General features: G+C 55.0%; 2 protein-coding genes across 2 annotated transcripts in view; one reads left to right on the plus strand and one right to left on the minus strand.

Moving 5' to 3' along the window:
- Nucleotides 1-546: 546 nt before the first annotated feature.
- On the minus strand, nucleotides 547-3,600 carry mrps21 (mitochondrial ribosomal protein S21). Its single transcript, XM_060820606.1, has 2 exons — nucleotides 3,477-3,600; nucleotides 547-962 (listed from the first exon to the last, which is right to left on the minus strand). The coding sequence occupies exons 1-2, from the start codon at nucleotides 3,557-3,559 to the stop codon at nucleotides 782-784; spliced, it is 264 nt and encodes an 87-aa protein (XP_060676589.1). The 5' UTR covers nucleotides 3,560-3,600; the 3' UTR covers nucleotides 547-781.
- Nucleotides 3,601-6,704: 3,104 nt separating this feature from the next.
- The window catches only part of LOC132805533 (carbonic anhydrase 14-like), a 25,620-nt gene continuing 16,337 nt past the window's right edge, over nucleotides 6,705-15,987 (plus strand). The window contains exons 1-3 of the mRNA XM_060820643.1: nucleotides 6,705-6,723; nucleotides 13,053-13,073; nucleotides 14,264-14,443. Coding sequence (XP_060676626.1) covers nucleotides 6,705-6,723; nucleotides 13,053-13,073; nucleotides 14,264-14,443 — 220 coding nt within the window. The remainder of the gene's footprint in view (nucleotides 6,724-13,052; nucleotides 13,074-14,263; nucleotides 14,444-15,987) is intronic.

Below are 15,987 nucleotides of genomic sequence, written 5' to 3' on the forward strand. Positions count from 1 at the left end.
TGGAACAAGCTGCCAGAGGAAGTGGTGGAGGCTGGTACAATGACAGCATTTAACAGGCATCTGGATGGGTGTATGAATAGGAAGGGTTTGGAGGGATATGGGCCTGGGTTCGGTTAATTTAGGCTATCTGGTCAGCATGGACTAGTTGCACCAAAGAGTCTGTATCCATACTATACAGCTCTATGACTTCCTAAAAATCAACTGACTTGTCATGTACAGGATTGGCTCTGGGTAGGATGCTTTTCAGACAGTCGGCATGGGTCAAGTGGCCTGCTTCCACACTGCGGGGATTCTGTGACTACCACAGCCTCATCTACCCATCGGCCATCTTCAAGAAACTGTGGATGCCCACATCAGGGTTCCTCTACCCCTCAATTTCACTCAGTCTTATGGAGTGATGTTAAAGGGGTGTCGAGAGATGGAGAGAGAGGTAAAATTTCGGGAATGGCAGAGCTGAGGGCCTCAAGCAGCAGAAGGCAAAGGCTGCGATGGCACAGCAATCGGAATTGGGGAGCATGTGCTCAAGAGACCAGTAGAGACACTAGATTTATCAGAGATTGGCTCAGTTTTTTTTTATTATTGAGAATGCCGGTCCCTCCACCCACATTGGGCTGCTGCACCTAATTAACAGCAAATTGACTTCGTCACTGAACCAGAGTCCACTCGGTGACCCCTTTTTTCAAGATGGCCACCAGTTTTTTCAAGATGGCCGCCAGTCAAAGACTTATCCAAACGGGAGGGTCTCTCTCTCTCAAGTTATCCCAAGGCACTGCGTGGACGACTAACAGCCCAGCCAAGGGTCCTGACGGTTCTTCCTCATCAGGAAGGCCAGCTTCCTGGCCATCTCCATGTTGTAGATGCGTCGGCAGGTCTCATAATTCTCTCGGATGCGTTTCCGGCAAGGCTTCTCGTAGTAGCGTCGCCTCTTCGCTTCGTCAATGATCCCGTCTGTGGTTAGGATCCTAGGCAGAGAGGCAAGTGCAGGGGGAACAGTTAGCTTCCTCGCTGCTGCTATAAAAACCAAAAACCCCTCCACCCCCGAGTCACCCACCCACACCCTTTCACCCAGTTCACATGGACGTTCCAGTGAGTTTAGAGAAGATTTGTAGCTCAGGTTGAGGTTTTGGATGTAGGTTTGCTCGCTGAGCTGGAAGGTTCATTTCCACACGTTTCAGTACCATACTAGGTAACATCTTCAGCGAGCAAACCTACATCCGGACGTTCCAGTGCTTGCACTGAGGGAGCGGGCACTGTCGGAGGGTCAGCGTTGAGGGAGTGGGCGTTGTCGGAGGGTCAGCGCTGAGAGAGCAGGCGCTGTCGGCGTGGGCGCTGTGGGAGGGTCGGCGCTGTCGGAGGGTCAGCGCTGAGGGAGCGGGTGCTGTCGGTGGGTCAGCGCTGAGGGAGCGGGCGCTGTCGGAGGGTCAGCGCAGAGGGAGTGGGCACTGTTGAAGGGTTATCGCTGGGGGAGCAGGTGCTGTCAGTGTGTCAGTGCTGAGGGAACACTGCGAAGCTATAATTCTGTCTTTTACAAACTGTTAACTCTCAAGTGGATAGAAAACACTCCACAGGCAATACTGTACAGAAGACTGGGGTAAGTGGACAGGGATTTGGGGAGTGGAGCCACGTTGGGTTGAAGTGGAGGAGAACATTATTCTCTCTCTGGCATCATGGAGCAATATTTATCTCTCAACTAATGTCACTAAAAACAGACAAACTGGCTCCCTATCCCATTGAGAGTTGTGGAAGCTTGCTATGTGCAAATCAGCCACTGCATTTTCTACGGAAAAGCAGTGACTACAATTCAAAGTATTTCATGGGCTGACTTGACATAGCAGCCTCTCAAACTAGAGACACACAAATCATTTTTCTTTATACAGTGAGGTTGTAAAGGCAGACATATGGGCGATTCAAGGACTGTGGTTGGCAATTTTAAGAGTTAGAGGTCTCCCATTCAAGCTGGAGAGGAGGCATTTCTTCTCTCGCAAGTTGATGGATTTGTTTTGTCTGAAACAGCAGTGGGGGCTGTGTCATTGTATAGATTTGAGGAATGGTTAGGCAGATTTTTAATTGGGGGGGGGGGGTGATAACCAAAGAACTGTAGATGCTGAAGATCAGAAACGAAACAGAAAATGCTGGAAAAGCTCAGCAGGTCCGGCAGAATCTGTGGATAGAATGTAGGGTTAACATTTTGGATCCAGACTCCTCTGAAAAGGAATCACTGGACCCGAAACATTCATTCGGCTTTCTGAGCACAGTTTTTCCTGCAATTTCTGATTTTGTTTTTGATTAAGGGAGTCAGGGGTTATTGAGGAGAGGAAAGCGGGAGGTGAGGGAATGAGAAAACAGGCTCAAGAGGCCTATTCCTGCTTCCTATGGTCACTAACAGCAAAATAAACATGAGAAAGAGTGAGTAAATGTTGATGTACAACATGGAAAACAGCCAAATACACAGGTTTGGTCTGTACACGGAGCAAGACTCATGTGCCTTAAGCCATCACCAACTGCTCACGACTGTGAGCATCCAGTGAAATGTTGACTGCGACGTAAATTCAAACTGTGGGCAAGCCAGCACCTGACGGTTCAGTGAGACACAAGTCACCAACAATCCAGAAACGAGGCAGACAGCAAACACTGAAATCTCAGGCAGCACTAGGCTTCGGCGAGGGAATCAGTGTGTGGTGTAGGAAGAGAAATGTGTGCACACAGATATAATGCACAAGTGGCCAGAATTGGATGGATGCAGAGATTGGGGGGGTGGGGTGACAGAGATAGGGAGGGGGTGACAGAGATAGGGAGGGGGTGTAGAGGCTGGAGGGGGTGACAGGGATAGGGAGGGGGTGTAGAGGCTGGAGGGGGGTGACAGAGATAGGGAGGGGGTGTAGGGGCTGGAGGGGGTGACAGAGATAGGGAGGGGGTGTAGGGGGTGACAGAGATAGGGAGGGGGTGGAGGGGCTGGAGGGGGTGACAGAGATAGGGAGGGGGTGACAGAGATAGGGAGGGGGTGTAGGGGCTGGAGGGGGTGACAGAGATAGGGAGGGGGTGTAGGGGCTGGAGGGGGTGACAGAGATAGGGAGGGGGTGTAGGGGCTGGAGGGGGTGACAGAAATAGGGAGGGGGTGTAGGGGCTGGAGGGGGGTGACAGAGATAGGGGGGGGTGTAGGGGCTGGAGGGGGTGACAAAGATAGGGGGGGGTGTAGGGGCTGGAGGGGGTGACAGAGATAGGGGGGGGTGTAGGGGCTGGAGGGGGTGACAGAGATAGGGAGGGGGTGTAGGAGCTGGAGGGGGGTGACAGGGATAGGGAGGGGGTGACAGAGATAGGGAGGGGGTGTAGGGGCTGGAGGGGATGACAGAGATAGGGAGGGTGTGTGGGGGGGGGACAGAGGAACATTCCAGTTGGGTGATGCCCCCCTTGTGGCGGAACAGCTCCTCCCCCTCCCCCCGCGCTACTTCCTCCCCCACAGGGGAACCCGCCCTCACCGGGTCAGGGTCCTGTAAGCCGCATCCACGTCGCCGCCCTGAACCATCACCGTCCGCGCCACGAAGCGGGCGTGAGCCGCCATCTTCGGGGGAAGGGAAGGGAACCCGACCGGAAGCCGCCACGGGGGAAGGGACAATGGGACGGACCCGTTGACGTTTAGCGCCGCCCTGCCAAACCCTTCCCCCCGCGCCCTGGCAACCCCGATCCCCGCGCGGAGGTTCCGCCCCCAAACAAGTTCCTTCTCCACTCACCACTGCTCCAGGGGACAACTTGTTCCATTTCAGTGTGTACCTAAAATTGTGTTTGCATGCTCATTTATCTCCATTTCATTAATTTATTTGGAAGCATGTTCACAAGGAAAATGATTCAGCGTCTGGAGACTGGGAGTCCAAATCACTTTTTTTCTCTCTCATTTTGATTTTCCTTTTCTGCCCAATCCCAGAATGAAATAACCACTTAGACCTACATCTTGTACTCCTCAAAGATGAGCTCCCAATTATTTCTGATGCTTTTCCACTGTCAGAAAATAAGAATGAGGCCATTCGGCCCCTCGAGGCTATCAGCGTAGGGCTCCCAAGAGGTGGTTGTGGAGGCAGTACAGGCTTGAGAATTGAGAAGCGTATGGATGGGATAAGCACGGAGGGATATAGTCCAAATGGAGGCAAATGCGACCAGACTAACTGTGAAAACTGGAAGGAATGGACAGGTTGGGCTGAAGGGCCAGCTGTTGACCTCCATGACTCTGTGCTCATGGTCTCAACCCCACGTTCCAGTCTGTCCACTCCCCATCACCTCCATCAGAAATTCTAACTCAGCCTCGAGTATATCCAGTGACCCAGTGGGAGCACCGCACTGTCGGAGAGTCAGCACTGCACTGACGAGAGCCAGTACTGAGGGAGCAGGCACTGTCGGAGGGTCAGTGCTGAGGGAGTGGGCACTGTCGGAGGGTCAGTGCTGAGGGAGTGGGTGCTGTCGAAGGGTCAATGCTGAGCGAGTGGGCACTGTCGAAGGGTCAATGCTGAAGCAGCGGGTACTGTCGGAGGGTCAGTGCTGAGGGAGCGGGCACTGTCGAAGGGTCAGTGCTGAGGGAGTGGGCACTGTCAGAGGGTCAGTGCTGAAGGAGCAGGCACTGTCGGAGGGTCAGTGCTGAGGGAGCGGGCACTGTCGGTTGTCAGTGCTGAGGGAGCGGGTACTGTCGATGGGTCAATGCTGAGGGAGAGGGCATTGTCGGAGAGTCAGTGCTGAGGAAGTGGGAACTGTCAGAGGATCAGTGCTGAGGGAGTGGTGTAATGTTGGAGGATCAGCGTTAATGGAGTGCCACACTGTCGAGAGTCAGTACTGAGGGAGCAGGCATTGTTGAAGGGTCAGTGCTGAAAAGTTGGGCACTGTTGGAGGGTCAATACTGAAAGAGTTCCACACTGTCAGAAGGTCAGCATTTGGATGAGTTGAGTCTGAGACTCTGTTGTCCCTGATATCCTCGATCAACATTTTCCTGTCAAACGACATCAGTTGATCCAGTCACAACCATTGCTTGTGGAATCTTGCTGTGTATGAGCTGCTTGCACATGACAATGATGGCTGCCCTTTGACTAAGTACTTGACGTGGCTATAAAGGATTTTGGGTAGTCATTAAAGGGAACGCTGACTTCCCTGGAATTGGTCCCGGCTTCCCTTGGAAACCAGACAATTCACACGATCTCAGGAGAGACAGAGTGCGGTCTCATCCATGCCTTGGCCTGCACAACCTGGTCATTCATTCACCCACTCCATCTCAGACAGGTAGGTGTGTGTGTGTGTGACTCACAACCAAAGTCGAGCAGCAACAGTCAGACTAGACTCTAAACTTGAACACCCTTGCTTGAGGCCTGGCCTTGATCTCTCTCTCCCACCCCTTGGGCCCTTCGAATTTCCGGTGCCTCTTGCAGGCCAAGTGGTAATCCTTTAGGGGAACTATCAATGCACTGTGGGAGAGGGGGGCACCATTACTGGGTCACATTCTGTCCTCCCAGCCTAACTCAAGGGTTATGGGGATGCCATTTAGCATAACATTTGCAAAGGTAACTAGCGGCTATTACTACCCTGGAGAGGAGAGCGTTAAACAAGGGGGCATTGGGAGGTGGCAGGGAGGAGGTGTAGGGGCTGGAGGAGGGAACAGAGATAGGGAGGGTGTGTAGGAGCTGGAGGAGGTGACAGAGATAGGGAGGGGGTGTAGGGACTGGAGGAGGGAACAGAGATAGGGAGGGGGTGTAGTGGCTGGAGGAGGTGATAGAAATAGGGAGGAGCTGTGGAGGCTGGAGGAGGTAACAGAGATAGGGAGGGAGCGTAGGGGCTAGAGGGGGACTGCTGAAAATGTGTTGCTGGAAAAGCACAGCAGGTCAGGCAGCATCCAAGGAACAGGAGATTCGACATTTTGGGCATAAGCCCTTCTTCAGGAAGGCTTATGCCCAAAACGTCGAATCTCCTGTTCCTTGGATGCTGCCTGACCTGCTGTGCTTTTCCAGCAACACATTTTCAGCTCCGATCTCCAGCATCTGCAGACCTCACTTTCTCCTCGAGGTGTGGGGGGAGGGGGCGGTGACAGAGATAGGGAGGGAGTATAGGGGCTGAAGGGGGTGACAGGGATAGGGAGGGGGTGTAGGGGCTGAAGGGGGTGACAGGGATAGGGAGGGAGTTGGGGTCCATGGACAGATGGAAAGAGGTGTTCGTGTAGGTTAGCAGCTGATGAGGTGAATGAGACCCCGTGTGGGGGTGGGAGCAGAGCAGATGGGGGGGGGGGGTTGGTGGTTTGGATGAACTCAGCTACCAGGGGAACGCTGCTGTTGGTGAAGACTGGGGAGCATCAAACACTTAAAAGGCCCAAACAGAGCGTGCCTAGTTGCCTCGGCCAAGAGCCCCCTAACCCACCCTCCCTCACCAACACCGCGCCCACCCACCCACCACACACACACAAAACAGGAAAACCAGAGGAGGAAACAGCAGGGGGAGGTGGGGCGGAGGTTCACCTGAATTCCCTCGTCCCTGGGCAAAATCCCCTCTCTCAACGCCAAATACAAACCCAGAACTTCTGTGGGATCCTGCTGTGCTCAAAACATTCCCCTGGGCTTTCTGGCAGAATGCTGAGGGAAACAAAGCCCCATCTTTATTGAATTCAATCACTCCCATCCCTCCCTATGAAAGCCTTCTCTGTGAAACACATTTTAAGACTCCAAAATATTTTAATCGCAAGCATGCAGCAGATTCTGGCCAGTGAGTGACCGAGCCAAGGCATAGCATTTAACTAGCACCTCTGCCCACACCGATACGATCCCCCCCCCCCCCCCCCCCCCCCCCCCCCCCCCCAGAGTTAACCAGCCAGCGAAGTACAATTCTGAAGTGCAGCCCCCATTGAAATATTGGGAATACAGGATTCCTTCCTCAAAGCAAGCCCTCACACATTCAGAAATGTTATCCCTAGCCATATTTATATGTTTTCAATTATGTTCTTTGAGGATTCCCAGGTGAGGATATTGGCGTAGGATCCACTTCACTCCTCTCTGTGTCATGGGATCACAAACTGAAAGGGCAGGACGGACTACTATTTGTCTTTTCTACGCAAGAAAACAGCACTTCTGACAGTGCAGCACGCCCTCGGTACTGACCCTCCAACAATGCGGCGCTCCCTCAGCACTGATCCACTGACAGTGCGGCACTCCCTCAGCACTGACCCACTGACAGTGCGGCACTCCCTCAGCACTGACCCACTGACAGTGCGGCGCTGCCTCAGTACTGACCCTTCAACAATGCGGCACTCCCTCAGTACTGATCCACTGACAGTGCAGCGCTGCCTCAGTATTGACCCTCCAACAATGCGGTGCTCCCTCAGCACTGACCCACTGACCCTCCAACAATGCGGTGCTCCCTCAGCACTGACCCACTGACAGTGCGACGCTCCCTCAGCACTGACCCACTGATGGTGCCCGCTCCCTTAGCGATGACCCTCCGACTGTGCAGTGCTTCCTCAGCACTGACCCTCCGAAATTCCCCTTTCCCTCAGCCATGATCCTCTGACAGTGCCCGCTCCCTCAGCCCTGAACCTCCAACAGTGCCTGCTCCCTCAGCCCTGATCCTCCGACAGTGCCCGCTCCCTCAGCCCTGACCCTCCGACAGTGCCCGCTCCCTCAGCCCTGAACCTCTGACAGTGCCCGCTCCCTCAGCCCTGATCCTCCGACAGTGCCCGCTCCCTCAGCCCTGACCCTCCGACAGTGCCCGCTCCCTCAGCCCTGACCCTCTGTCAGTGCCCACTCCCCCAGCCCTGAACCTCCGACAGTGCCCGCTTCCTCAGTACCCTCCTGACTGCCGCAGTCAGCAGGGGTCTCTAACACAGCTGCCTCTGTGTGGGAGTCTCATTTAAAACCGAAATCCATTGAGCAGTGGGGTATGGTCTTTATAGGCAGCAGAAACAACTTCTACCTTAACCAGGGCTACTCCACCTTAACATGGTTGGATTAACAAGTGGGCATGGTTCTGGAAAGGGACTTAAAATACAGTTGGAGCTGACAAATCCTCAGTATCTCCTCGGCAACGTGTAATCTCCGCAGACGTTCAGGTTCTCTCTCAGTTCGGGGAACCAGTCAACTCCCAGAAGGGATGGAGTCGGCTGTCAGAGCGTTAGGAGTCTGGAGTTTCTTTCTGTGGCTCGGAGGAAGTTTTCATTCCGTGGCAGAGAGTGGAGGTGAGGCTCAGTCCTGTCCCTAGTAATGGAGACACTTGATTAACCCTCCTACAAAGTCTGGGGAGGCATCTCCCACCTCACACTCCAAACCCTTCCAGCTCTGAATACTGACTCCATCCAACCCGCCTCTCGCTCCGGGTCAAACCATCTTCCTGATGAGACGCAGCAGATAAAGAGTAGCAAATTCTGCTCCCACAGCGCTGACTGTCCGACAGTGTCTGCTCCCACAGCGCTGACCATCCGACAGTGTCCGCTCCCTCAGCGCTGACCCACCGACAATGCGATGCTCCCTCAGCACTGACCCTCTAACAGTGCCCACTCCCTCAGCACTGACCCTCTGACAGTGCCTGCTCCCACAGCGCTGACCCTCCGACAGTGCCTGCTCCCTCAGCGCTGAGCCTCTGACAGTGCCCGCTCCCTCAGCACTGACCCTTCAACAATGCCTGCTCTCTCAGCACTGGCCCTCCGACAGCACTCGCTCCCTCAGCGCTGACCCTCCAACAGTGCCCACTCCCTCAGCACTCACCCTCTGACAGCACCTGCTCCCACAGCGCTGTCCATCTGACAGTGCCCGCTCCCTCAGCACTGACCCTCCGACAGTTCCCACTACCTCAGCACTGACCCCCCGACAGTGCCCGCTCCCTCAGCACTGACCCTCCAACAGTGCCCGCTCCCTCAGCACTGACCCTCCAACAGTGCCCACTCCCTCAGCGCTGACCCTCCAACAGTGCCCGCTCCCTCAGCGCTGACCCTCCAACAGTGCCCGCTCCCTCAGCGCTGACCCTCCAACAGTGCCCGCTCCCTCAGCGCTGACCCTCCAACAGTGCCCGCTCCCTCAGCGCTGACCCTCCAACAGTGCCCGCTCCCTCAGCACTGACCCTCCAACAGTGCCCGCTCCCTCAGCACTGACCCTCCAACAGTGCCCACTCCCTCAGCGCTGACCCTCCAACAGTGCCCGCTCCCTCAGCACTGACCCTCCAACAGTGCCCACTCCCTCAGCGCTGACCCTCCGACAGTGCCCACTCCACAAACCTCCCAGGATGCTGCACACATGAGGATCTGCGGACTGGGAATCCCGTCGATAAGGACTCTTGGCCGAAACTGACAAGCCAAATGTTCCTTTCTGTTCTCCTTTGGCACCCATCAAACCGGTCAGTCAGGTCACCCTCCGAGTGAAATGGCTGACCATGAAATCTCGTGTGATGAGGGCTTAGGGGTAACTTGGCTCATGCTGCACTCCCTCAGCTCCCATTCCTTTCAGTGGTGCTAGCCGTGGGCTCCGTCCCCAACCCCCTTCCGGCAAATGGGCTATTTGCCTGTGGGTGGCATCACTACCAATCCCACTCCTTCACCCTACGGTCACCCACTCAGTAGCAGAGGCAAACATCCCTGGTTTACCTCACCCTCCTCCAACACTGTTACCCCGAAGCACCTTTTTGTTTTATGCAATTACTAAAAATGCCTGCGTGTATGTATGACTGTGAGTGTATGTGTGTGTGCGCACATGAGTGTGTTTATGGGTGTGTGTGTCTGTGAGGGTGTGTATATCTTTGTGTAGGTGTGAATGTGTGTGGATGTAAGAGTGTCTATATATGAATGTGTGTGTGTCTATGTGTGAGTGTATGTATGTTTGTGTCTAAGTGTGTGTCTGTGTGTGTGACAGTGCGTCTGTGAGTGTGTCTCTGTATATGAGTGTGTGTGAGAGAGTGTGTATGTGTGTATGTTTGTGTCTGTGGGTGTGAGAGTGCGTCTGTGAGTGTGTCTCTGCATATGAGTGTGTGTGAGAGAGTGTGTGTGTGTATGTATGTGTGTATGTTTGTATCTAAGTGTGTGTCTGTGTGTGTGAGTGCGTCTGTGAGCGTGTCTCTGAGTGTATCTGAGTGTGTGTGAGAGAGTGTGTGTGTGTGTGTGTGTATATATCTATATGTGAGTGTGAGAATGTGTGTGTGACAGTGCATGTCTCTGAGTGTGTGTGAGAGAGTGTGTTTATATCTGTGTGTGAGTGTGAGAATGTGTGTGTGACAGTGCGTGTCTCTGAGTGTATATGAGTGTGTGAGAGAGAGAGAGTGTGTGAGATTATATATCTGTGTGTGTGTGAGAATGTGTGTGGGACAGTGCGTGTCTCTGAGTGTATATGAGTGTGTGTGTGAGTGTGAGAGTGTGGGTATGTGTGTGTTTATATGTCTGTGTGTGAGTGTGTGTCTATGTGAGAATGTGTGTGTGACAGTGTGTGTGTGTCTGTGGTTTTATCTTCGAAACAAAACAGTTGTTAGTGACGCTGTATATAATTGGAAACTTTCCCAGTGATCTAAATGCTCTTGCCTAGTCCGTTCCTGTAGAGAGTTAATCTTCAAACTGTTGCTCCCCTTCAGGCATGTTATTATGAGGTCCCTATCTAAAAGCTCCTGTGTCTCCTGTTTTATCGGCTACTGCGCTGGCCCAGACACTCTCCTGACAGATTAACCGTCTCTGACTTTGCGGGTAGCTACTAATGCAGCACGTTCTGAGTTCAGGAACCGATTCCAACCTCACATCCAAGTTCAGACTCCAAACACCAGTGCTGAGGGATCAGGCACTATCGGAGGGTCAGTGCTGAGGGAGTGGGTGCTGTCGGAGGGTCAGTGCTGAGGGAGTGGGCACTGTCGGAGAGTCAGTGCTGAGGGAGTGGGTGCTGTGGGAGGGTCAGTGCTGAGGGAGTGGGTGCTGTCAGAGGGTCAGTGCTGAAGGAGTGCCGCACTGTCGGGGGGTCAGTGCTGAGGGAGGGGGCATTGTTGGAGGGTGAGTGCTGAGGGAGTGCCGCACTGTCGGAGGGTCAGTGCTGAGGGAGGGGGCACTGTCAGAGGGTCAGTGCTGAGGGAGCGCCACACTGTTGGAGGGTCAGTGCTGAGGGAGTGGGCACTGTCAGAGGGTCAGTGCTGAGGGAGCGCCACACTGTTGGAGGGTCAGTGCTGAGGGAGTGGGCACTGTCAGAGGGTCAGTGCTGAGGGAGCGCCACACTGTCGGAGGGTCAGTGCTGAGGGAGTGCCGCACTGTTGGAGGGTCAGTGCTGAGGAAGTGCCACACTGTTGGAGGGTCAGTGCTGAGGGAGTGGGCACTGTCAGAGGGTCAGTGCTGAGGGAGCGCCACACTGTCGGAGGGTCAGTGCTGAGGGAGTGGGCACTTTCAGAGGGTCAGTGCTGAGGGAGCGCCACACTGTCGGAGGGTCAGTGCTGAGGGAGTGCCGCACTGTTGGAGGGTCAGTGCTGAGGGAGTGGGCACTGTCAGAGGGTCAGTGCTGAGGGAGCGCCACACTGTCGGAGGGTCAGTGCTGAGGGAGTGGGCACTGTCAGAGGGTCAGTGCTGAGGGAGCGCCACACTGTCGGAGGGTCAGCGCTGAGGGAGTGGGCACTGTTGGAGACACCACATTTCAGTATAAGTTCTGAAACTGGCAGGCCATAAGAAATAAAATCACATCGAGAAGTTCATAGAGATAGTGAGGGATATAGGGGCTGGAGGAGGGGACAGAGAGGGAGGGGGTGTAGGGGGCTGGAGGGTATGACAGAGATAGGGAGGAGGTGAAGGGGCTGGTGGGGGTGACAGAGATATAGAGGGGGTGTAGGGGGCTGGAGGGGGTGATAGAGATAGGGAGGGGTTTAGGGGGCTGGATGAGGTGACAGAGATAGGGAGGGGATGTAGGGGTTGGAGGAGGTGAAAGAGACAGGGAGGGGGTATAGGGGCTGGAGGGGGTGACAGAGATAGGGAGGGGGTGTAGGGGGATTGAGGGGGGTGACAGAGATAGGGAGGGGGTATAGAGGCTGGAGGAGGTGACAGAGATAGGGAGGGGGTGTAGGGGGTTGGAGGAGGTGTAAGAGATAGGGAGGGGGTGAAGGCAGCTGGAGGGGGTGACAGAGATAGGGAGGGGGTGTAGGGGGCAGGAAGGGGGTGACAGAGATCGGGAGGGGGTGTAGGGGCTGGAAGGGGTGACAGAGATAGAGAGGGGGTGTAGGGGGCTGGAGGGTGTGATAAAGATATGGAGAGGGTGTAGGGAGGAGGGGGTGGCAGAGATAGGGAGAAGGTTAAGGGGCTGGAGAAGGTGGCAGAGATAGGGAGGGGGTGTAGGGGGGTACAGAGATAGGGAGGGGGTGTGGGGGTTCTAAGATGGTACAGATACACTTCCACAACAGGATGGTGATTGGCTGGGTGGGGGATCTTGCAGGTTCTGCCCTTTCGGGGCAACAGGTCCCAGGTTTGGTCGTTGATTTGGAGGATGTGCAGGCAAATGAAATTAGCTTAGAATGGCATCATGGTCAACATAGACATGGTGGGCTGAAGGGCCTGTTCCCCTGCTATACTGTTCAATGTTCTGTGTAAGGTGGACATACCAGGAAGAGACGGTTCTACGGAACAGGCATATCCGACTCAAAAGCATTTCCAGGGAGGCATTGACCTTGTGGTATTATCGCTGGGCCATTAATCCAGGGAGACAGACAATGTCCTGAGGATTCAGGTTGAATTCCATAAAGATGTCCATGAAGTGATTGTCGGGGAAAAGCCCTCCTGGCTCACTGAAATCTTTTCGGGAAGGAAACTGCCATCCTTACCTGGCCTGGCCTACACGTGACTCCAGACCCAAAGCAACAGAGGTTGACCCTTAACTGCCCTCTGACATGGGCAATAAATGCTGGCCTTGCTAGCGATGCCCATGAATAAATTTTTAGAAGATACTTCACAGATGCTGTTTTTCATATAAGATGTAGAGGTTCTGGGACAAGATCTGTGTGGGCCGTTATCGCCATTGCGAGCCTAATGAGCCTCATGGCCTGTTTCTGTTTCTCAGTCACTCCGAGAATTTCCGATGTCTAATCTTCTCTCTCTTCCTGTACAGGTATCCATTGGACATACGAAGGTAAATCCCTTCCAAGCAATATTTGCACTCAAATTATTCTTTCTTCCACCTTCCAGCAGCATTCTCTTTGACTGAGAAAGAACCGGAAACATAGGCTCAGTTTTCAGACAGTGTCTGAAATCTTCAGTGAGTCACACTCACCCTGGATCACAATTTTATCCTCACTTTACTCTGTATCTAACCCTGTCCTGGGAGTCTTTGATGGGGTCAGTGTAGAGGGAGCTTTACTCTGCATCCAACCCTGTGCAGTCCCTGTCTTGGGAGTGTTTGATGGGGTCAGTGTAGAGGGAGCTTTACTCTGTATCTAACCCCGTGCTGTCCCTGTCCTGGGAGTGTTTGATGGGGGACAGTGTAGAGGAGCTTTACCCTATATCTAACCCCGTGCTATCCCTGTCCTGGGAGTATTTGATGGCGGGACAGTGTAGAGGAAGCTTTACTCTGCATCCAACCCTGTGCTGTCCCTGTCTTGGGAGTGTTTGAAGTGACATGTAAGATGTTACATAGGTAGGGAAGGGGAGAGGGGCTGGAGGGGGTGACAGAGATAGGGAGGGGGTGTAGGGGCTGGAGGGGGTGACAGAGATAGGTAGGGGGTGTAGGGGGCTGGAGGGGGTGACAGAGATAGGGAGGGGGTGTAGGGGCTGGAGGGGGTGACAGAGATAGGTAGGGGGTGTAGGGGGCTGGAGGGGGTGACAGAGATAGGGAGGGGGTGTAGGGGGCTGGAGGGGGTGACAGAGATAGGGAGGGGGTGTAGGGGGCAGGAGGGGGTGACAGAGATGGGGAGGGGGTGTAAGGGGTGACAGAGATAGGGAGGGGGTGTAGGGGCTGGAGGGGGTGACAGAGATAGGGAGGGGGTGTAGGGGCTGGAGGGGGTGACAGAGATAGGGAGGGGGTGTAGGGGGTGACAGAGATAGGGGGTGTAGGGGGCTGGAGGGGATGACAGAGATAGGGAGGGGGTGTAGGGGGTGACAGAGATAGGGAGGGGGTGTAGGGGGCTGGAGGGGATGACAGAGATAGGGAGGGGGTGTAGGGGCTGGAGGGGGTGACAGAGATAGGGAGGGGGTGTGGGGGTGACAGAGATAGGGAGGAGGTGTAGGGGGCTGGAGGGGATGACAGAGATAGGGTGGGGGTGTAGGGAGGGGGTGTTGTGACTAAACATTCTGTTGATATTTGCTTTGTCCATTTGAGTGCAGGCTCCTTGGGACAAGAGAACTGGAAAAGGGAATATGTACATTGTGGGGAGCGACTTCAATCTCCCATTGATATCGAGACCGATGTTGTCACCTTTGACCCCTCCCTGACCCCAGTCCTGTTGAAGGGATACAGCGACCCAGACAGAGAAGTGTTCACCCTCTCCAACAATGGCCACACTGGTAAGGACAGGTGTGACGTAGGCAGTTTGAGAATGAGGTTGGCATGGACACGTTGGGCCGAAGGGCCTGTGTGTCTCTATGGCTGTGTCGGGGGGAGCTTTCGAAATCACTCGCATTTATCACACGTTCACTTCGTAGGGAGGTGGGAGCGGAGTGGGAGTGTCCCTGGGCCAGTCATCCAGAGGCCCCAACCCCAACCCAGGCTCATGTTCTGGGCCCACGGGTTCAAAGCCCACCAGGGCCTCCTGTGACCTTTCAACTCAACCAATGGGAACCTGGGATTGGACGCTCATGTTGGTACTGAGCATCAGCGACTGTCCCAGAATGCAAAGGTGTAGGGGGCTGGAGGGGGTGACAGAGATTGGGAGGGAGTGTAGGGGCTGGAGGAGGGGACGTAGATAAGGAGGGGATGTAGGGGGCTGGAAGGGTGTGATAAAGATATGGAGGGGGTGTAGGGGCTGGAGAAGGTGACAGAGATAGGGAGGGGGTGTAGGGGGGAGGGGTTGACAGAGATAGGGAGGGGGTGTAGGGGGGAGGGGTTGACAGAGATAGGGAAGGGGTGTAGGGAGCTGCAGGGGGTGACAGAGATAGGGAGGGGGTGTAGGGGGGAGGTGGTGACAGAGTAGGGATGGGGTGTAGGGGGCTGGAGGAGGTGACAGAAATAGGGAGGGGGTGTAAGGGGCTGGAGGGGGTGACAGAGGTAGGGAGGGGATGTAGGGTGATAGAGGAGGTGACAGAGATAGGGAGGGGGTGTCGGGGCTGGAGGAGGTGACAGAGATAGGGAGGGGGTGTCGGGGCTGGAGGAGGTGACAGAGATAGGGAGGGGGTGTAGGGGGCTGGAGGGGGTGACAGAAATAGGGAGGGGGTATAGGGGCTGGAGCGAGTGACAGAGATAGGGAGGGGGTGTAGGGGGCTGGAGGAGGTGACAGAGGTAGGAAGGGGGAGTAGAGGGTTGTAGGGGGTGACAGAGATAGGGAGGGAGTGTAGGGGCTGGAGGGGGTGACACAGATAGGGAGGGAGTGTGGGGGACTGGAGGGGGTGACAGAGATAGGGAGAGGGTGTAGGGGCTGTGAGACAACATCGGATGGCATTCTGAAAGGAAGTCTCAGATTGGGCAGTGATTGGCTGTAGCCGCTGATCTGATGCGAGGGAACACCTTTCTCTCTCAGGGAGTGGTGCGAGGGGGGAATGGTCTGGTCGGAAGCCTCATGGAGTCAGCTTTAATGCCAACCGTCTGGAGGACATTGGGTAAGACTGGACCCGAGCAGCTCGACACAGTCCAGCCCCCACCCCCTCGACTGGCACCCACAAACACCCCCCTTCCCTCCACATCAGGGTGTACCGTCTCCAGGGCCCACTGTTGTGTGGATCCTCAGACAGCACCTCCCCAAACCCTGTCACCTCTACCCCCCTGGAGATACAAGGGCAGCAGCAACATGGGGAACCCCAGTCCCTGCAAGTTCCCCTCTGTCCCCCAACACTGTCCCGACTTGAAAATATATTGAATGTTCCTTCAGGGTCCACATCCTGGTCCTCAGTCCCTC

This window comes from Hemiscyllium ocellatum, chromosome 50 (assembly GCF_020745735.1).
Source record: "Hemiscyllium ocellatum isolate sHemOce1 chromosome 50, sHemOce1.pat.X.cur, whole genome shotgun sequence".
Lineage (NCBI taxonomy): Eukaryota > Metazoa > Chordata > Chondrichthyes > Orectolobiformes > Hemiscylliidae > Hemiscyllium > Hemiscyllium ocellatum.